We start from the raw sequence: 23521 nt of genomic DNA, 5'->3' as shown, positions 1-23521 counted from the left end.
AACTGTCTGCAGTCTCCGCTGGTTGGATCATTTCTTTTCTGGTGTCAGGTGGAAACAGGTGTAACAGGTGATAAATAAAATCCCAGCCACTCCCAGCCTCTCCCTTTGCTCGACATGTCTGTCCCTGTTTATCCTCTCCTATCCTCCTACACACTCACCATTGACAAACCTAACTGTTTTTCCCTCACTCTCTCAGTCCCTTCCTTCCTCCCTTCCTCCCTCTTTTCATCCATTTATCTTAGCATCGAACTAGTAGGAATGCAGTACAGTGGCTTCCCATGCAAACTCAAAAATTTGCATAAACTCAGTCTCCCATTCAGCTGATAAGGAGTTAGAAGGTTGGTCGTATTAGCCTGGTGCTAAATGTCATATAGGATAAAAAAAAAAAATTCAAATCCAGGTTTCACTTTTTTAGTTCATGTTTTTATTCATGTGCAGGGCAAATAAAAATAAACAGATCAGACTTGGATTAAACAATTCTATATACTGTATCTATGCATGTCCCACGTGAATGCTGCATTAGTTGTCTTTCATTCACTTTTGTGTGCATGTAAACAGTTGGTTACCATTTACAAACCCCCCAACACAGAATCACACATGCAAGAACCAGGGAAAGCCTCTCACTGTACAAACAAAGCCAAAAAGCACTTGTCAAACTGGTAGTTTCGCCCAGTGGAATGGATGAGTAGGTGGAGTGGAGAAGACGTAAAGGGAGGTGTGGGAGGGGGAAGGGGGAGAAATACGCTCTTTAAAAAGCAGATCAAAACAGGTGACACATATCATTCGAGAGAAAATCACACACATACACATACAGTGTTTGGACCATGACTTCCACCATGTCGAGAGATTTTCTGCCCACAGGCGGCAGGATCTTTACTTCCGTTCCTGACCTGCTTTTCATCCCTGAATTTGTAAGTTTTTCATCTTGTTGTGGCATTTTGTTATTATTAGGGGGTTCCTCTTTCCCCTTGGGGTTCTCCTCTTTCATTATCCCTTTTGGTCTCTCAATCTTTGCTCCTTACCCAAGTGAGTTGTTAAACTAATACTTTATTCCTTTTATCTGCCTATTTCACTCGGGTCAGCATCATTTATATTATGATCTTGTTTCCTTGACACTCTGTCTGTCTCCTCATAATGGTTCCTTGAGGCTAGTCTTTGTTGCAGATCTGTTTTTGGAATCTCTCTTGTCTTGTTATGTTGCTCAGCAAGTTTCAGTCTTTGATCAGTAGAGCCAACACAGAGCAGAGGGACCAGCAAACGTGAAGATTAGTGGATACAAGGATGAGATACAAGGATATGCCGATGAAACTGGTTAATGAAAGCCCCGTCAGTTAAAACAATCTACTCTTCATCTACTCTTTTTAGTACTTATTGTTGTGTGGTCATGTTATTTAGAAAACATGGCAACAAGTTGGGTTTATAATATATCCACGACATTCCACTTCCGAGATTGCTCTGGTGCCGCCCGAAATTCCACATCTGAAAGGATGTCCCTCTTTTTGGACTAACTGTCCAATCTGAGTTTTCTCTCGCACGACTAAAACAACTTTTGAACGTACACGTTCCACCAAAACAAGTTCTTTCCAGAGGCTATTTTGCAGCAGTACCGTGGCTCTGTCTAGCGCCGCCCAAAACAATTGTAATTGGTTTAAAGAAATGCCAATAAACCAGAGCATTTTTTCTCCCCTCCCGGAATGCTGGGTGGACTAGCCAGACCTACCTTCGCAGCGCTGTGGAGGAAGGTCTGGCAATGCGAGACTAAGTTTATACTGACAGTTGTTCCCATAGGGCAAATTGTGAAAAGCACAGGTTGTCATAGCAACAGGAAAACAACAAGTATAACAAGTTTTGGCAACAAAAAGCAAAAGTGAAAAGGTCACGCTACTTTGGCCTGTGTAGTTTTTTTTACTTGTAGGTTGGGAGTATTCTGTGATGCAATAGCTTTATTTTAATAACAATTATTGAAATGGACCAATTTGCAGGTTTCAGGTTCAACACAGGGTGTTCTATACCACGGCAGTGGATCACTTGTTACCGGGTTCAATCGCCGTGGTAACTCATGCTGAACGCATAACCTGGTCGGGAGGTGAGATTACCAATACCACTATGGCCACGCCAAGGCCCGCCCTTCAATAGCATTTATTAGCCAGATGTCCATGAGAACGCAAGGAAACGTAACCCTATTTGTTCACTTCCTATCCCCTGACCAATCGGCTATCCTAACCTTAACCTGGTGAAATACCTAACCCCAACCAATCAAGCTGCTTCGTAGGGCGGTTCTTGGCGTGGCCATAGTGGGATTCATAATTTCGCGGTAGAGTGCAGGTTATGTTGGAGATTAGAGATCAACCGGTGTGTAAAAGCACCGACTCGGCCTATTGACCAATCAATACTCAGAGATAATCGTCACCATTCTTAGAAGATCAGGTGGGGCCCGGTACGCAGAGAGAGAGAGAGAGAGAGAGAGAGAGGGAGAGGGAGAGGGAGAGAGAGGGAGAGAGGGAGAGAGAGAAAGAGAGGGAGAGAGGGAGAGAGGGAGAGAGAGAGCGAGAGAGAGAGAGCGAGAGGGAGAGAGAGAGAGAGAGAGAGAGAGGTGGGCTCATAAAAGTTACAACATTTAGAGACCGACAACCCCGTTAACATTCCCTGATGGGTATTTTTATGAAAGATATAGATTTTCAGTGGAGGGATTACGTATGTATTTGTCGGCTTGTTTAGCCGTGTGTCACCAATGCGCACATCGGTTTGAATTATGTTTTTATATATTTTTTATTTGCTCTCACGATCGCTTACCACTGCCAGGGTTGCAACTGAAATAATAGGCTAAAGCAACGGCAGTTTATGGAAAGCACAAGTGTAATTATGGTCAGATCTTGGTCCTGACTGATGGGGAAGTGATATTGATAAACGTTGTGATTTACGCATCTGTAAAACCATGTCTGTGTTCTTCATATTTATGTAGAATTACAGTTTGCTCTGGTATGTTTATGGCTTTTTATATGTCCCTGTACTTGTCCCTGTACTTGTCTTCACTTTCTTTCACAATAAAAATGGGAAGGGAAGATAACTGTCAGAGTAAGCCTACTTGCTCGGCAGTTTTTTTGTCCATTGTCGTTTTTACTGGAATGAAAATTTCAAACAAAGGGAGTTCAGAAGGCAGAAGGAGAAACCAGAAAGAAGATATTTAAAAAACAAAAAAACAAAAAAAACTTAATCACACAATTTCACAACACATTTTCCTCATTCACATCTGTGTGAAATTTTGTGTGCCACATGAAAATGAACAAGATTGCAAACAATGCAATGATACATACGGCATACAGAGTGTTGTTTGAGCTGGCAATTATTTCAAACATTTAAAACCAAGCTTAGATCATGTGGGAAACTGTAGGTTGGAGTCCAATGATTTAAAGGAACACTCCACTAAAATGCTCACTCCTTGTAGGCGTGAAGGGGGCTCTGAAAAGCTACAGTAGCTCCTGGGGAGGGGTGGACGGCAGCTGTGGTCAGCTGGGATTCACACCAGTTACAATGAATTCCAATGGAATAAGACAAAAAATGGTTCCAAATGTATCAAAATGCACATGAAAACCAACCATAAGAGCAGCAGAATAATACACTAATATATCACCACATATTTATTTGTGAAGCAAGGATTGTTTTGAACATATGAATCAACAGTGTGGATGTGAATCATGTTGCAGAATTTTCTTGACGTACATTTTGACACAAACATTTCAGAGCCACCTGGCAGAGAGTATTTGATACTTCAAAGATAGATTTTCAGTGGGAATGTAATGGGTTGGGGGCCAATGCCCTATTACCTGGAATGGAAAAACATGGGTAAAGTTCCTCTGGTATGAGGAAAGATAAGACTGATATGGAGAAGCAGAGATAGGGCTTACACAGTATTTGCAGATACCACTACTACAGCTTAAAGTAATGTTTGTATGAAGTTGTATAAAGTAGCATGTTTTTACAGTAGTGAATTGTGTTTGGTCACCTGTGTATCTCACTTTCTCAACATGCTGTGCTCGAGCACCTTTGGGTATCAAGTAATGTGGCTTTCTCCCATCAAAGGTTTGAATCTAAAGTGAGCGTCGTACAAATGAGGGGACTTGTTACATAATACCAGAAACACTGACAGGCTGATTGGAACTGGTTTACCACTTAATGTGATATCAAAAACTTGCCTTTTACAGGAAGTCCATATTGTCTGATTAAAGGATACTTAGCCAGATAAGTTAAGATTTGTTAGTTAGTTGTTTTTTTTTGTTGTTTAAATACTCATTTACTAATTCCCAAGAATGTTGAATATAACATCAGGGTGTTTTCTGAATAAAATATTTCAAACTCTTGGTAAACTAGAACAGATAACGTATAATTTGCTGAGTTGAAAGCATTTTTTTAGAATTATTAACATTATGAAAAGCGTCATATGTTTGTTTCATAGCAACATCAGCCAACTGTAACATTACTTTTACCATAGATTCTCTACCAGTGAAACATTTTACTCATGTTGTGTGGACCACCCTTGTTTAAACCACACATAACTAACATTCTGATCAAGATTGCAAACTTCCCAAAATACAATAAGTAACACATTTGGACATTTTCTCATACATAATGGTAGAGTTTGTGGGGATAAATGAATGTTTTGGTAATGAAATATTTGAACCGCCTGCAGGTGAATTGTTTACTTTAGGGTGTGGCACATTCTTTTCATGTGGTCAGATTGAATTTTGGTTGCCTAGTTTATAAAAAAAACATTGCAGCCACATTATGAACAGACTATCCTGGCTTTGAACTCAATGTGTTTACAGTGTGAAACCTGGATTTTCTGCATTTATGAGACAATTTACATAAAAAAGGCACATTATTTTTAATTTTAATTTCTACCCAACAAAAAAAGTGCATTTGAATTTCCAAATTATTGGTGGAATTTCAGCTGGCTAGGGTTAGGCAAGATTTTAAATAGTGTAGTAACAAAAACTACCTATTTTGGTTTAACTTTAACAAAGTAGACTGGATGACTTCATTAAGAAAGATGAGAAGAGAGAACCCTGGATGAAAAAAGTCTTATCCTGTTTACTTAAACACATTCAACCATAAAACCATGCCAACCTTTTAAATGACACACACCACAAGTATGTATATCTTCCACAAATTCAGGCAAAAAGCTTCTAATATAAACCAGATTATCCCTGTCAAAACTGCTCCTCAAAATCACTGTGTAGCAAGACAAAAGGTTGTTTTAAAATGGGTTTATACTGTAGGCTACTTCTTCCAGAAAGCTTGGAGGGCAGTTATGTTCTCTAAAAGTGTTAATTCTTCACCTGAGAGCCTCAGGGGTTTGTTCTTTGCTGCAGTTATGGGACAAATCCTCTCTAGAAAAGCAAATGTGTTGTGGATAAGAATGTGCCCCTGCAAGTGTTTGCGTCAGCTCTGCTCCTGCACACCTGATACGTAATGGCTTAATGCTGATTGATGGAGCTGTAGAGACACCTGCGTGTAGCCCTTAACTGCCCAACTGGAGGAAATCAAAGCTAGGACACAATAGGCCTTTTCCACAGCAGACACTTGTCAACATGTACAATGACTGTGGCCCCGTTTACACAAAGGGAAGACACAGATATTTTCCTGCGGTTTGGCCTCTCATTTACACGAAAACCCTGTTTTTATCACAGAAAACTATTATTTTTAAAAACTCCGGCCAAAGTGGAGATTTTGGAAATCTTCGTTTGCACGTTTGCAGGTAAACTGAGACAAACTGAGGTTTAGGCAGCCGAGAGAGAGAAAGAGGACGTGATTGGTTGCTGTTGTTGCTATTGTCGGGATTCTGATTGGCTAACGTGGGCTTGAGCTTCTCGTTACACCGCCACCTACAGGTTTGGCGTGCTCTTGACTGCATTGACGGCATATATACACGGGTACATACAGTACAGGCCAAAAGTTTGGACACACCATCTCATTCAATGCGTTTTCTTTATTTTCATGACTATTTACATTGTAGATTTTCACTGAAGGCATCAAAACTATGAATGAACACATACAGAATAATGTACTTAAAAAAAAAGTGTGAAATAACTGAAAACATGTCTTATATTTTAGATTCCTCAAAGTAGCCACCCTTTGCTTTTTTGATAGCGCTGCAAACCCTTGGTGTTCTCTCAATGACCTTCATGAGGTAGTCACCTGAAATGGTTTTCACTTCACAGGTGTGCCTTGTCAGGGTTAATTAGTGGAATTGTTTCCCTTATTAATGGGGTTGGGACCATCAGTTGTGTTGTGCAGAAGTCAGGTTGATACACAGCCGACAGCCCTATTGGACAACTGGTAGAATTCATATTGTGGCAAGAACCGATCAGCTAAGTAAAGAGAAACGAGTGGCCATCATTACTTTAACAAATGAAGGTCAGTAAGTCCGGAAAATTGCGAAAACTTTGAATGTGTCCCCAAGTGCAGTCGCAAAAACCATCAAGCGCTACAACGAAACTGGCTCACATGAGGACCGCCCCAGGAAAGGAAGGTTCTAGCAGCAGACACATCTCTAGAACAACTGTTAAGAGGAGACTGCTCGAATCAGGCCTTCATGGTAAAATAGCTGCTAGGAAACCACTGCTAAGGAGAGGCAACAAGCAGAAGAGATTTGTTTGGGCCAAGAAACACACGGAATGGACATTAGACCAGTGGAAATCTGTGCTTTGGTCTGATGAGTCCAAATTTGAGATCTTTGGTTCCAACCGCCGTGTCTTTGTGCGACGCAGAAAAAGGTGAACGGATGGATTCTACATGCCTGGTTCCCACCGTGAAGCATGGAGGAGGAGGTGTGATGGTGTGGGGGTGCTTTGCTGGTGACACTGTTGGGGATTTATTCAAAATTGAAGGCATACTGAACCAGCATGGCTACCACAGCATCCTGCAGCGACATGCCATCCCATCTGGTTTGCGTTTAGTTGGACCATCATTTATTTTTCAACAGGACAATGACCCCAAACACACCTCCAGGCTGTGTAAGGGCTATTTGACAAAGAAGGGGAGTGATGGAGTGCTGCGCCAGATGACCTGGCCTCCACAGTCACCGGACCTGAACCCAATTGAGATGGTTTGGGGTGAGCTGGACCGCAGAGTGAAGGCAAAAGGGCCAACAAGTGCTAAGCATCTCTGGGAACTCCTTCAAGACTGTTGGAAAACCATTTCAGGTGACCACCTCTTGAAGCTCATCAAGAGTGTGCAAAGCAGTAATCAGAGCAAAGGGTGGCTACTTTGAAGAAACTAGAATATAAGACATGTTTTCAGTTATTTCACACTTTTTTGTTAAGTACATAATTCCATATGTGTTCATTCATAGTTTTGATGCCTTCAGTAAGAATCTACAATGTAAATAGTCATAAAAATAAAGGAAACGCATTGAATGAGAAGGTGTGTCCAAACCTTTGGCCTGTACTATATAAACGAACACTTTTCTGAAAATGGAGAGGTTGAAATGTCAGTTTATGAAAATAACCGGCCACGTGTAAACGTAGCATGTTAGTGTAAATGGGTTTCCTGTACACAGTGACTACAGCAAATGTCTCTTATCATGGAACAAATGGTGGAGGTCCATGCTCCATAATCTAAATACCAAACACTCTTTCAGGCACAGTGTTTGTCAAAGGAGGAAAGAGAAAGACTGTGAAACTACATCCAAGAGTGACGTTTTTTGTTTGAGTGTGGGTGTGTGTGTGTGTGTGTGTATGCATCTGTGTGTGTTTTAAAGGCCCAATCCTTATTTAAAAGGGACACCACCAATTTTACACATGAAGCACTTGAAATTCAATTTTTCACTCTGTTAAAGTTACACACAGGCCCGAAATACACAAACATGCCCAGGACCTATAGCCTACATGCACGAAGGGAGAGATGTCAGAGTGAGGGGGCTGCCCATAGAAAGGTTCCTGAGTGGTTAGTGGTTTGGTGCCTTGCTCATGGGCATCTTGACTGTCCAGAGGAGTCAAACTAGCACCTTTCCAGCTACCAGTCCACACTCCATATTTGGTTGGTACTGGGACTTGAAGTTAGAGACTAGGGAACATTGTCGAACATTTAGCAGCTAAAGAGTCAAATATGTCCCTCAGGAGTTGGAAGAGACCAAACACATAACTAAAAGAGAGAATAATTTACTTACATTCAGCAGGTGGACACAAACATTACTCCAAATTGAGGATGTGTACATAAACAACTGTTTAACAAGTTCACATATCAACTTTAAAGATGATATGCAAGTGTGTGGTTACAATTTTCTGTGGCCAAAAAAATCTGCTTTAAAGGTGCAACACTCACAGTCTGTCATTGTCATAGAAAAACAAAACTCTAAAATGCACTGTACACTAGCTGAGAAAACCACGTTTTTAAATCCATATTTCTCTCTCTCTCCCTGTCTCTCTTCCTCTTCCCCCTCACCTCTCTCTCTGCCCCCTGCAGGTGTTCGGGGGTTTGGTGTGGATGCTGGTGGCATCGGGCGAGCTCATCGAGTTTCCCAACCCCCTGGGCTGGGTGATGTTCGTGTCTGTCTTCTGCTTCATAATGACAACACTCTGGTTCTTCATCTTCCTCTGCGGAGCCAATCAGAGCGGCATCTGGCCCTCCCTGGTTAGAAACGCCCACCACCTGCTGATTGATTTCATTTAGATACAGTAGATACTGTAAACTTGTTCACCACATAGTGTTCGTCCAATCTTATTTTAACAACGGTTATTCCTCTGGCTGCCTTCTTTCTCCATCAATCTTTCTCCCTCCCTTCCTTCTTACTGTATCTCTTTAGGATGCGGGTTATCATTTTGTAGCGGTGGTTTTCTACCTCAGTGCGTCGGTGAGTCTGGCTAATATCACCCTTCTGAGAGGAGGGATTCAGTTCCTAAATGCAACAGCGGTTGGTCTAAAAATATACCGACTGGACATTGCTGCAGTGGTATGTCAAACACGCACACACGCACACGCGCACACATGCAGCAACACACACACACATACACACACACACACACACACACAGGTTTGTGGCACTATCTTTGTGGGGACCCATCATTGAAATAATGCATTCCCCAGCCCCTTACCCTAACCTTAACAACTAAATGCCTAACCTTAACCCTTAATCCTAACCCTAACCATAATCTAATTGTATCCCTAATCCTAAAACCAAGTTTTAACCCTCAAAAAGCCCTTTAAAGTTATAGGGTCCAGCATTTTGGCCCCACAAAACTGTTGGGACCCCACAAGTATACTGGACTCCCGGTTTTTGGACCCCACAAATATTGTTAAACAAAAACACACACACATACACACACACACACACACACACACACACACACACACACACACACACAGATCCTAGCTATTTCTATTTACATATACTACAATATTCAGATGTACGGTAACTAAATTAACATTCTGGGGAAACTAACATGTAAACAGCATTTCTATGATTTTTCCAGTTTAGAGTCTGTTAACATTCTATGATATTTTCTGTACAGAGTAATTTCATACCTCCCCTTAAGTGGCTTTAAGGTTGGATTGTCAGTATCATATACACTATTTTTGTATCAGCTCGTTTTTAATTGCTACACAATTCAATCAAATAGGAAGTACAGTAATCTGCATGCATCATTTTATCTATTTGTGTCAATGTGCATTTCAACCTGACAAATTTGGCATCTTTGTAAATTTTAAGATCTCCACTAGAATTTGAAATTAAAGGGATATTTCACCATAGGAAACATGAATATTAATGAATATAAATTGGGTCACTTATTACTTTTTTATAAATTGGTGGCTTCTAGGCCGCGAAAAACCAGAAAATGTGTTCTTGGCTCATGTGGATGAAAGACACCAAATCCCAGAATGCACTCGCTTCGCTGCTTTAGCATCTACTCCCAAGCCACGCCTACCGTTTACAGACAGACAGACAGTGAGACAGTGAGACAGTCAGCTCAACTCAAGTGTGTTTTATTGTCATTTCAACCATATACATGAAACAACGTTTCACCGTGGCTCAAGTGGTTACACAATTAAAATATATAAAAACGACATCATATAAAAACGACATATGAAACAGGCTACATTTAGTGCACATCATGCTCCGTAAAGAGCCACTAGCCACTAGCATTAGCGCTTGGTGGGCTGTAAACACCGACTATAAACACCGACTGGACATTGCTGCAGTGGTATGTCAAACACACACACACAAACACGCACCACCACCACACACACACACACACACACACACACGTTTGTGGCACTAACTTTGTGGGGACCCGTCATTCACATAATGCATTACCTAGACCCTTACCCTAACCTTGACCATCACAACTAAATGCCTAACCTTAACCCTTACCCTAACCCTAACTGTACGTACACACCGCCGCCGACTTGAGCTGCAAAGAAGCTCTGGTCGTCCTGTCAAGGACGCTTGTCAAACAGTACGGGGAAGCTTTTTGATGCTTTGGCCGCTCTGACATGACAGCATTCAATGTTCGATCATGTTCAACACACCATTGAAGAAAAAGCACAAGCAGCCACTGCACGGCCAATACATTGACACTAGAAATCTTTTATAAATTACATATATAATGACAGAATTTGTATTGTTTGTTGGCCGAAGCGGTGTCTGTTAGCAGTTAGCTCGCTCGTTAGCCGCTGAACCGCAGCAGAATGCAGGCAGAGCGAGCAGCCGCCAGCTGTTAATCCGTGCAGGACTTCACCGTGAGTGGACTGTTTAGAGACGATGTGACCGACAGGTAATTGTAACTGGTTCCTATACGCAAACAACGTCATATTATAAATGATTATAAATGAACCCAGCAACGGCGATTATGAGCTTTTCCTCCATTTTCTCGGAACAAATGTTTTGGTAGGAACGTATGTTTCTCCGGAATCAGCCAGCGTGAGGGACGTCTATATTCCGATTGGTTGCTGGCGTTTGCCGCTGCTTGCTGCTGAACCGCGTCATAGCTCATTACCATAAATTTGACCTACTTTCAACTTTCTGATTGACGCTCTGGTCACTCAAAACGCCCAAAACGCGACGCCGACAGATTTGCCGCTTCTTGCAGCTGAGAGAAGCCAGCTTCCATTGAAAATGAATGACTTCTGGTAACGTAAGAAGCTCAAGTCGGCGGTGGTGTGTACGTACAGTAACCATAATCTAATTGTATCCCTAATCCTAAAACCAGGTTTAAACCCTCAAAAAGCCCTTTAGTTGTGGGGTCCAGCATTTTGGCCCCACAAAGCTGTCGGGACCCCACAAGTATACTGGACTCCTGGTTTTTGGACCCCACGAATATTGTTAAACAAATACACACACACACACACACACACACACACACACACACACACACACACACACACACACACACACACACACACACACACACACAAGCACACAGATCCTAGCTATTTCTATTTACATATACTACAATATTCAGATGTACGGTAACTAAATTAACTTTCTGGAGAAACTAACATGTAAACAGCATTTCTATGATTTTTCCAATTTAGAATCTGTTAACAGTCTATGATAACATCATGAGTCATTTCATACCTCCCCTTAAGTAGCTTTAAGGTTGGATTGTCAGTATCATATACACTATTTTTGTATCGGCTCGTTTCAGCTTTTCTTTTGGAGCTATGTTTTTAATTGCTACATAATTCAATCAAATAGGAAGTACAGTAATCTGCATGCATCATTTTATCTAGTTGTGTGTGTCATTTTATGCATATTTCTACACATTTCAACCTGACACATTTGGCATCTTTGTAAATTTTAAGATCTCCACTAGAATTTGAAATTAAGTTCTGTGGGTTTGAATAATGTTTGGCTGCACAGTGTGTAATTGTAATGACTTGGGGGTTAAATATATAAGCTCTCTGTTTGTCTTGTTTAAATCAATGTGTTGTCATCTGTCTGTCTGTCTGACCAGGCTTGGCAACACCTCCATCTTTCTATGTAAAGGTGACAATCATCCGTGTGTGTGTGTGTGTGTGTGTGTGTGTGTGTGTGTGTGTGTGTGTGTGTGTGTGTGTGTGTGTGTGTGTGTGTGTGTGTGTTTTCAGGTGATGTCCTATTTGGCCACTCTTCTCTACTTCATCCATGCCATTTTCTCTGCCATCCGATGGAAGAGGTCCTAATAGGACAAAACACAAACCAAGAACAAGACGACCAAAATACGAAGAAACCAAATAAACAGCTGACTTGTCACTTGACTAAACACAGAATGACATTTTGTGTTTTCCTTCTTTTTATTTCTGTCAGCAAGAGTAACTTGCTTATTAACAATAGTGCCAAAGTGAGTGAATGAGTGAAAATACAAGGAAGGTATTGCTAAATGTTACTTGTTTATTGTTGTTGGTGGCTTTACTGTAAAGGTAAAATCAAAAAAAGTAAATACAAATTAAATAAAATTTGTAAACATGTATTACAGATCAATAATGAATGCCAGAAGTTTGCCTCCAGTGTGCAGTGAATATTTTTACAAATCAAAGTGACATTAAAGCATTTCACTAGAAAGTGTACAAGACATGTAATAGCAGAGCTTAGCGTCAGTATAGCACGTTTTCTCTTTGTCTACAATGAACAAAATGTAACTGTATAATGGATAAATGACTCTCCTTGTCAAGTCTTTTTCTTCAATTTTAATTTGTTTTTCATTTTTTGAAAGGCCCAGTTTGACAGTATTAAAACAACTGTATGTGCAAAACGTCAGTACAGTAGAGCGGACTGAATGATAAGGAAACTTTAAGACACTTGTACCCCTGCTCTTTGCAAAGACAATGCACCTGCAGAATAGTGTATTGTCTGTTCTTCCTCTCTGTCTCTGTCCCAGACTCACCTGCAGTGTACAGTCAGGTAAGTTCTGTTAGTTTTACATAATTCTGGGATATTACGCAAGAATATTTCAGATTTCCAGGCACAAATGCTGTATTTATCTCAGATTCTGGCATAACAATTACCCATTAAAAACAGTACTTCCTATCTCTGCAAGTTAAATTTTAAAATCTACTGTATATGTATTTTGAGTTTGGGGTTTGCCTCATGAAAAAAACAGTACAGCACATACAGCAAATCTTTATGTGCTACGTCTTGCTTTTTTCTTCACTTTCTTCATAGTTGTAAAGATTTAGCATACACACATGATGTCAGTGCATCACATTTGCCCAGCCATTAGCCTCATTTGTCATGTCTGGAAAATCTAGGATTTTTACTGGAATTTAAAGCAAAGTAGAAAAATGTATTGATTTATTTTTGTCAATAAAGGAAGCGAAAGAAAACTAAAAACAGTGAATTTGCGGGCCCCTTAAAAACAATAAATAATGTGTTTAGAGATGCTCAAACACTCCAAGAGCTGAGGGAGGCTGCAGAGTCGGGATCATTATTCCTCTGTGGGTTTGTGACCACGAGTGCCATCTTTCATATTGCACATTTCATTTGAAATATCAATTAGTGCAGCTTTAAAGTAAAAATGTTGTTTGTGAGGTTAAAGTGGTTGAAATAAAATGTCTTCAACCATTCAGCTGATAAGGAGTTAGAAGATTGGACATATAGCCTGGTGCTAAGATAAAAAATAAAAATAAAAAATTTAAATCCAGTGTGTGTTTATGTGCAGCGCAAATAAACAGATCAGACTTGGATTAAACAATTCTATATATCTATGTATGTCATGTGAATGCTGCATTAGTTGTATTTCAATCACTTGTGTGCATGTAAACAGTTGGTTACCATTTACAAAGATCCAACACGGACACTATAAACATGAGGGCACACAAAATCACACATGCAAGAACCAGAGACATCCTCCTGCTGCACAAACAACGCCAAAAAGCACCTGTCAAACTGGTAGTTTCGCCCAGTGGAATGGATGAGTAGGTGGAGTGGAGAAGACGTAAAGGGAGGTGCGGGAGGGGGAAGGGAGAGAAAGACGCTCTTTAAAAAGCAGATCAAAACAGGTGACACATCTCATTCTAGAGGAAATCACAAACATACACATACAGTGTTTGGACCATGGCTTCCACCATGTCGAGAGATTTTCTGCCCACAGGCGGCAGGATCTTAACTACCATTCCTGACCTGCTTTTCATCCCTGAATTTGTAAGTTTTTCATCTTGTCGTGGCATTTTGTTATTATTAGGGGGTTCCTCTTTCCCCTTGGGGTTCTCCTCTTTCATTATCCCTTTTGGTCTCTCAATCTTTGCTCCTTACCCAAGTGAGTTGTTAAACTAATACTTTATTCCTTTTATCTGCCTATTTCACTTGGGTCAGCATCATTTATATTATGATCTTGTTTCCTTGACACTCTGTCTGTCTCCTCATCATGGCTCCTTGAGGCTAGTCTTCGTTGCAGATCTGTTTTTTGAATCTCTCTTGTCTTGTTATGTTGCTCAGCAAGTTTCAGTCTTCGATCAGTAGAGCCAACACAAAGCGGATACAAGGATGAGATATAAGGATATGCCGATGAAACTGGTTAATGAGAGGCCTGTCAGTTAAAACAATCTACTCTTCATCTACTCTTTTTAGTACTAATTGTTGTATGGTCATGTTATTTAGAAAACATGGCAACAAGTTGGGTTTATAATATAGCCACAATGTTCCACTTCTGGGATTGCTCCGGTGCCGCCCGAAATTCCACATCTGAAAGGATCTCCCTCTTTTTGGCCGGATGTCCGTTGACTAAGTTTAAACTGACAGCAAAAGTGAAAAAGTCACACTACTTTGGCTTATGTAGTTTTTTTCACTTGTAGATTGAAAGTATTCTGTGATGCAATAACTTTATTTTAGTAACAAATATTGAAATGGACCAATTTGCAACATTGTAACCATTCTCTACATACACCGCATGTTTGGGTCTTGAGCTGAAAAGAAATAAAAAAAAAAAAAATAGAAAATCAGCCCAAAAAATTTAACACTGCAGGACACAACAAAGCTATGTCCAGACTCTCAGAGAGGAGAAATGTATTTAGAACCACTATTTCCAGAAGGATTTTTTTTTTTTTTTTTACATTTTACACAATCTGAATAATGTTTAAAATTCAGCTTACAGCAGTTTGTAATAGCATTCTAAGGTTATCTAATCCTTTAAATTGCAATAAAGCATTTAAATGTTAAGGTTTTAATCATTAAGCAATAGTATTCATCACCCTTTTCACAATATAGGCTAATTCTCTTAACAGAGGTTTAGTTCGTGGTTGCTAACCATAAAAATACTAAACTTAATTTGTTTTGTCTTTATTCCTAATTGGACAGTAGTGAAGGGCAAGACAGGGTAAACCTTGGCTAACCCAGATCTGGTTCTCCAATCAAACTTTGATCATGTTGGTTCATCAGAATTTTCTAAATTTGTGGATTTAGGGCGCATTCTTTCTTCTTCGGGGGAAAATTGTCAACTCAAAGTTACCTGGAAATTATTGAAACCTCCCATTTCTTGGTTGCCCCTTAAACATGTCATGAGGTGCATCTGTCCTCACTGTGGAGGTGGAATATAAGAGAATGTCCCTGCTTGAGTCAATTAAAAGTCAATATGTTGATAAAGCTCCTGTTTAAATAAATTATTCAGAAAATATTATAGGCCACCGCAGTTTCGGTACAGAGAACTAAAGATTAAATCTGTGTGACACAGGTGAAAAAACAGCTTTAGTTGCAGAGGGAGGTGTAAATCTAAACCAACCATCAGCTGACATGGTTTACTTGCTGACTTGGATCTTTTTTTTTTCCTGGCATCTGGCCAGTTCACCTTTCCATGAAATAACTTACTGTTCAGGTATAGAAATGCACTGGTAATGTTTATTACGCTGGTGAGATTTGGCACTGTAAATCTAAACCATCACAGATATAAAAAGGGCAGGGTTTGCTTTTGTCATAAGTCATCTTACCGTAATTAACCTCTTTTGGCTTTTTATATGTCCCTGTACTTCACTTGTTCTATGATCACTTTCTTTCACAATAAAAAAATAAGGGCAGGGAAGATAACTGTCAGAGTACTTGCTCGGCAGCTTTTATTTTTCATGGGCTGCGGGCCAATTCCCTTTTACCTGGAATAGAAATACATGGGTAAAGTTCCTCTAGTATGAGGAAAGATAAGACTGATATGGAGAAGCAGAGATAGGGCTTACACAGTATTTGCAGATACCACTACTACAGCTTAAAGTAATGTTTGTATGAAGTTGTGTAAAGTAACATGTTTTTACAGTAGTGAATTGTGGTTGCTCACCTGTGTATCTCACTTTCTCAACATGCTGTGCTCGAGCACCTTTGGGTATCAAGTAATGTGGCTTTCTCCCATCAAAGGTTTGAATCTAAAGTGATCGTCGTACAAATGAGGGGACTTGTTACATAATACCAGAAACACTGACAGGCTGATTGGAAATGGTTTACCACTTAATGTGATATCAAAAACTTGCCTTTTACAGGAAGTCCATATTGTCTGTTTAAAGGATACTTAGCCACAGATTTGTTAGTTAGTTTTTTTGTTGTTAAAATACTCATTTACTAATTCTCAAGAATGTTGAATATAACATCAGGGTGTTTTCTGAATAAAACCTTTCAAACTCTTGGTAAACCAGAACAGATAACGTATCATTTGCTGAGTTGAAAGCATTTAAAAAAAATCATTAACATTATGAAAAGCGTCATATATATATTTCATGTTATTCATATATTCATGTTGTGTGGACAGCCCTTGTTTAAACCCACATAACTCCATTTAAAAATTCTAATCAAGATTGCAAACTTCCCAAAATACAATACAAAACACATTTGGACAGTTTCTCATACATAATGGTGCATGAAAATCATGTTTGTTTGTTTTTTTAAATAACTATCTTTAAAAAAAAGAATCAGTCAGTGTAAGCATTATTTACTGTAGTTTCAATGAAGTAAAAAACATTTTAAAAAATGTCTTTGTACCTTCAAATTAACATATGAGGGGAAAGTTTGTGGGGCTAAATGAATGTATTTTGGTAGAGAAATATTTGAACCACCTGCAGGTGAATTGTTTACTTTAGGGCGTGGCACATTCTTTTCATGTGGTCAGATTGAATTTTGGTTGCCTAGATTATCAAAAAAACAACAACATTGCAGCCAGATTATGAACAGACTATCCTGGCTTTGAACTCAATGTGTTTACAGTGTGAAACCTGGATTTTCTGCATTCATGAGACAATTTACATAAAAAAGGCACATTATCTTTCATTTCAATTTTTACCCAAAAGCTAGACTTTAAAAGTGCAGTTGAATTTCCAAATTATTGGTGGAATTTCAGCTGGCTAAGTGGCAATATTTTAAATAGTGTAGTAACAAAAACTACCTATTTTGGTTTAACTTTAGCAAAGTAGACTGAATGATTTAATTAAGAAAGATGAGAAGAGAGAACCCTGGATGAACTGGTGGCAAAGGTCTTATCTTGTTTACTTATACACATTCAACCATAAAACCATGCCAACCTTTTAAATGACACACACCACAAGTATGTATATCTTCCTAATATAAACCAGATTATCCCTGTCAAAACTGCTCCTCAAAATCACTGTGTAGCAAGACGTGTGTACTATGGGAAAAGGTTGTTTTAAGGTTGTGGTTTATACTGTAGGTTACTTCTTCCAGAAAGCTGGGAGGGCAGTTATGTTCTCTACATGTGTTAATTCTTCAGGGGTTTGTTCTCTGCTGCAGTTATGGGACAAATCCTCTCTAGAAAAGCAAATGTGTTGTGGATAAGAATGTGCCCCTGCAAGTGTTTGCGTCAGCTCTGCTCCTGCACACCTGATACGTAATGGCTTAATGCTGATAGATGGAGCTGTAGAGACACCTGCGTGTAGCCCTTAACTGCCCAACTGGAGGAAATCAAAGCTAGGACACAATAGGCCTTTTCCACAGCAGACACTTGTCAACATGTACAATAACTGTTAGTGTAAATGAGTTTCCTGTACACAGTGACTACAGCAAATGTCTCTTATCATGGAACAAATGGTGGAGGTTCATGCTCCATAATCTAAATACCAGACACTCTTTCAGGCACAGTGTTTGTCAAAGGAGGAAAGAGAAAGACTGTGAAACTACATCCAAGAGTGACGTTTTTTGTTTGAGTGTGTGTGTGTGTGTGTGTGTGTGTATGCATCTGTGTGTGTTTTAAAGGCCCAATCCTTATTTAAAAGGGACACCACCAATTTTACACATGAAGCACTTGAAATTCAATTTTTCACTCTGTTAAAGTTACACACAGGCCCGAAATACACAAACATGCCCAGGACCTATAGCCTACATGCACGAAGGGAGAGATGTCAGAGTGAGGGGGCTGCCCATAGAAAGGTTCCTGAGTGGTTAGTGGTTTGGTGCCTTGCTCATGGGCATCTTGACTGTCCAGAGGAGTCAAACTAGCACCTTTCCAGCTACCAGTCCACACTCCATATTTGGTTGGTACTGGGACTTGAAGTTAGAGACTAGGGAACATTGTCGAACATTTAGCAGCTAAAGAGTCAAATATGTCCCTCAGGAGTTGGAAGAGACCAAACACATAACTAAAAGAGAGAATAATTTACTTACATTCAGCAGGTGGACACAAACATTACTCCAAATTGAGGATGTGTACATAAACAACTGTTTAACAAGTTCACATATCAACTTTAAAGATGATATGCAAGTGTGTGGTTACAATTTTCTGTGGCCAAAAAAATCTGCTTTAAAGGTGCAACACTCACAGTCTGTCATTGTCATAGAAAAACAAAACTCTAAAATGCACTGTACACTAGCTGAGAAAACCACGTTTTTAAATCCATATTTCTCTCTCTCTCCTGTCCTCTCTTCCTCTTCCCCTTCCCTCTCCCCCCCTGCAGGTGTTGGGTTTGGTGTGGATGCTGGTGGCATCGGGCGAAGCCCATCGAGTTTCCCAACCCCGCTGGGTGATGGGTGTGTTCTGTCTTCTGCTTCATAATGACAACACTCTGGTTCTTCATCTTCCTCTGCGGAGCCAATCAGAGCGGCATCTGGCCCTCCCTGGTTAGAAACGCCCACCACCTGCTGATTGATTTCATTTAGATACAGTAGATACTGTAAACTTGTTCACCACATAGTGTTCGTCCAATCTTATTTTAACAACAGTTATTCCTCTGGCTGCCTTCTTTCTCCATCAATCTTTCTCCCTCCCTTCCTTCTTACTGTATCTCTTTAGGATGCGGGTTATCATTTTGTAGCGGTGGTTTTCTACCTCAGTGCGTCGGTGAGTCTGGCTAATATCACCCTTCTGAGAGGAGGGATTCAGTTTCCTAAATGCAACAGCGGTTGGTCTAAAAATATACCGACTGGACATTGCTGCAGTGGTATGTCAAACACGACACACGCACACGGCACATGCAGCAACACACACACACATACACACACACACACACACACACACAGGTTTGTGGCACTATCTTTGTGGGGACCCATCATTGAAATAACGCATTCCCCAGCCCCTTACCCTAACCTTAACAACTAAATGCCTAACCTTAACCCTTAATCCTAACCCTAACCATAATCTAATTGTATCCCTAATCCTAAAACCAAGTTTTAACCCTAAAAGCCCTTTAAAGTTATAGGGTCCAGCATTTTGGCCCCACAAAACTGTTGGGACCCCACAAGTATACTAGACTCCGGTTTTTGGGACCCCACAAATATTGTTAAACAAAAACACACACACACACACACACACACACACACACACACACACACACACACACACACACACACACACAGATCCTAGCTATTTCTATTTACATATACTACAATATTCAGATGTACGGTAACTAAATTAACATTCTGGGGAAACTAACATGTAAACAGCATTTCTATGATTTTTCCAGTTTAGAGTCTGTTAACATTCTATGATATTTTCTGTACAGAGTAATTTCATACCTCCCCTTAAGTGGCTTTAAAGTTGGATTGTCAGTATCATATACACTATTTTTGTATCAGCTCGTTTTTAATTGCTACACAATTCAATCAAATAGGAAGTACAGTAATCTGCATGCATCATTTTATCTATTTGTGTCAATGTGCATTTCAACCTGACAAATTTGGCATCTTTGTAAATTTTAAGATCTCCACTAGAATTTGAAATTAAAGGGATATTTCACCATAGGAAATATGAATATTAATGAATATAAATTGGGTCACTTATTACTTTTTTATAAATTGGTGGCTTCTAGGCCGCGAAAAACCAGAAAATGTGTTCTTGGCTCATGTGGATGAAAGACACCAAATCCCAGAATGCACTCGCTTCGCTGCTTTAGCATCTACTCCCAAGCCACGCCTACCGTTTACAGACAGACAGACAGTGAGACAGTGAGACAGTCAGCTCAACTCAAGTGTGTTTTATTGTCATTTCAACCATATACATGAAACAACGTTTCACCGTGGCTCAAGTGGTTACACAATTAAAATATATAAAAACGACATCATATAAAAACGACATATGAAACAGGCTACATTTAGTGCACATCATATGCTCCGTAAAGAGCCACTAGCCACTAGCATTAGCGCTTGGTGGGCTGTAAACACCGACTATAAACACAGCCGTAAATATGCGTGGAATGTAGAATGGTCGGCAAAATATTGTTAAACCTTGTGTCATGTGGTGCCCCCCCCCCCACTGGTTGTGAATGGTTGGTGCCCCTGGGCACTGGCCCAAGTGCCCTTATGGATAATCCGGGCCTGGAGGAAGTGAAGCACGGCCATTCAAAAATATTACAGTGTTTCTGCTGATACAAAGCTTAATGCTAAATCGGTGAAGTACCCTTTTAAGTTCTGTGGATTTGAAAAATGTTTGGCTGCACAGTGTGTAATTGTAATGACTTGGGGGTTAAAGATATAAGCTGATCTTGCAGCTAAAATGCAATTGTATGCATCTGTATTTGTCTTGTTTAAATCAATGTGTTGACACCTGTCTGTGGTCATATGACCAGGCTTGGCATCAACTCCATCTTTCTATCTGAAGGTGACAATCCTCCGTGTGTTTCTCTGTGTGTGTGTGTGTGTGTGTGTGTGTGTGTGTGCGCGTGTGTTTTCAGGTGATGTCCTATTTGGCCACTCTTCTCTACTTCATCCATGCCATTTTCTCTGCCATCCGATGGAAGAGGTCCTAATAGGACAAAACACAAACCAAGAACAAGACGACCAAAATACGAAGAAACCAAATAAACAGCTGACTTGTCACTTGACTAAACACAGAATGACATTTTGTGTTTTCATTCTTTTTATTTTTTTTATATTTCTAACTTGCTTATTAACTATGGAATGCTGTTTTATTGAATATTACAGTTTTTCCAGTTGCTAACACGTGCATAGCACAATTATTTAAACTGACACACAGAGAGCAAAACCTCTTCTCAAGTCTCCAAAACTCTAAACACATTTTCTGCTTTACACACATTTTGCAATTCGAAATGGTCCTTTTTAAATGCACTGAACACGGTTCTCTGCATAAGACACAACAATCTGACATAAAGTCACATGTTTGCCATTTCAAAACACTGCCATTCAAAATGACACTACATGAGCTTATTGGCCAACATATGCGCCACCAGGCCAAACACCTCAATGCTTAATTGTTACCACTTCAATCAGGAAGTAAGCACTATAAAAAGACCACATGTGTGCCCCATTTTTTTTCTATATATTTTGTCTGCAATTTTCTTTTTCAGTTTACTGTTTGTTGTGAGCATATTTCTGTTCAGTCCTATGTAAATATATCTGCTGTGCATATCTTGCACTGACTTGTTTGTTGAAAAATAAAAACATAAATGTTTCAACAGCATGTGTGTATATCTGCAAATATTTAGATAGATAGATAGATACTTTATTCATCCAGAAGGAAATTGTAGGATCCAGTAGCTTACACAACCTTACAGTAACACAACAAACACATATACACACATATATCACACATACATAAGAATAAAAATAAAAATCACGTACAGAAATGCAATGACCATGATAAGGTCTGTGCATGTGAACAATCTGACGAATGTTCTACAATTTGAACTATTTTAGTATTATGGCACAGCATACTAAAGATGAGAGTGCTTTTCATTATGTCCAATGGTGTGTGGTTAGACAAAAATCTGGTAATATGAATGAAGAGTGTGCCATGTGGTGCAAAAATTTGATTTTGATAATGCTATATGTAGTTTAGGTTGCAGTGCTTCATTTTGCAGGATATATGAGGTATTTTGCAGTTTGGGTGTGTGGTTTTGTGAATTGTGTTAAGTATTTTGATAAAACCACACTAGTTTGCAAAATTGTGTTCAAGCAATTGGAAAACACTGTAAATAAATGAATAAATACATGAATAAATAAATAAATATGCCTTTGAAATACATCTTGAAATAAATAAATGTGGAGTTATGAAATAAAAGTACCATGAAATAAATAAAAGTAAAACCTTTTAATATTATTTAACTAATTGATTCATTTGTATACAAATATTTAATTTATTTAATTATTTATGTATTTATTGCCTCATTTATTTATTTCATGATGTATTTTAAAGGCCTATTTATTTATTTATTTATGTATTTATGTATTTATTCATTTATTTATGCATTTATTCATTCAGTTATTTAATATCGAATAAAACGGCATTCCATAATTAACAATTAACAATTAATTAACAATAGTGCCAACGTGAGTGAATGAGTGAAAATACAAGGAAGGTATTGTTAAATGTTACTTGTTTATTGTTGTTGGTGACTTTATTGTACAGGTAAAATCAAAAAAAGTAAATACAAATTAAATAAAATTTGTAAACATGTATTACAGATCAATAATGAATGCCAGAAGTTTGCCTCCAGCGTGCAGTGAACATTTTTACAAATCAAAGTGACATTAAAGCATTTCACTAGAAAGTGTACAAGACATGTAATAGCAGAGCTTAGCGTCAGTATAGCACAGTACATTTAAATTGCTAATATTTAAAAGATTTGTTTATTTATTTATTTTCAGGTTTATTTAACAGGGACAATGCACACTAATAATACATAAAGAAAATGTACAGTGTGCCAGAATTAGCCAAAAGGCTATTTTACATCTGCTGTCCCTGGACATATCGTACAATGTCACACCTAAAAAGATAAAAGGATTATAAAAGTACATAGAAGTTTAGTCCAATACAAATAAAATTGACTATAAATGTAAAAAGAAATGATCAAACATATAAACAAAAACAGTTGGTCAATATCAACATCACCACCAACACACATACACACACAAGTCACACTGTCAGTCCAACAACCTCATAAGCATAACACAAGTGACACAAACAAACAAACAAACAGGCAGGACAGGAAAGTGTCCTTGCATGTTTTCTCTATGTTTACAATGAACACAATGTAACTGTATAATGGATAAATGACTCTCTCCCTAACAAATCCTTTTATTCAATTTTAATAAGTTTACAATTTTTTGAAAGGCCCAGTTTGACAGTATTGAAACAACTGTATGTGCAAAACATCAGTACAGTAGAGCAGA

The 23521-nt window shown here is 39.1% G+C and overlaps 1 protein-coding gene and 1 long non-coding RNA gene across 2 annotated transcripts; both read left to right on the top strand.

The window, feature by feature from the left end:
• Positions 1 to 758: 758 nt before the first annotated feature.
• LOC120548385 (myelin and lymphocyte protein-like) lies at positions 759 to 12652 on the top strand. Its single transcript, XM_039784644.1, has 4 exons — positions 759 to 911; positions 8464 to 8631; positions 8804 to 8950; positions 12088 to 12652. The coding sequence occupies exons 1-4, from the start codon at positions 825 to 827 to the stop codon at positions 12160 to 12162; spliced, it is 477 nt and encodes a 158-aa protein (XP_039640578.1). The 5' UTR covers positions 759 to 824; the 3' UTR covers positions 12163 to 12652.
• Positions 12653 to 18930: 6278 nt separating this feature from the next.
• Positions 18931 to 21228, top strand: LOC120548386. Its single transcript, XR_005637179.1, has 3 exons — positions 18931 to 19015; positions 19188 to 19335; positions 21064 to 21228. It is a non-coding gene; the product is annotated as an uncharacterized LOC120548386 (long non-coding RNA).
• The last annotated feature ends 2293 nt before the right edge of the window (positions 21229 to 23521 follow it).

This window comes from Perca fluviatilis, chromosome 19 (assembly GCF_010015445.1).
Source record: "Perca fluviatilis chromosome 19, GENO_Pfluv_1.0, whole genome shotgun sequence".
Classification (NCBI taxonomy): Eukaryota; Metazoa; Chordata; class Actinopteri; order Perciformes; family Percidae; genus Perca; species Perca fluviatilis.
The sequence above is the reverse complement of the archived record's forward strand: the minus strand, read 5'-3'. Positions and strand labels throughout refer to the sequence as shown.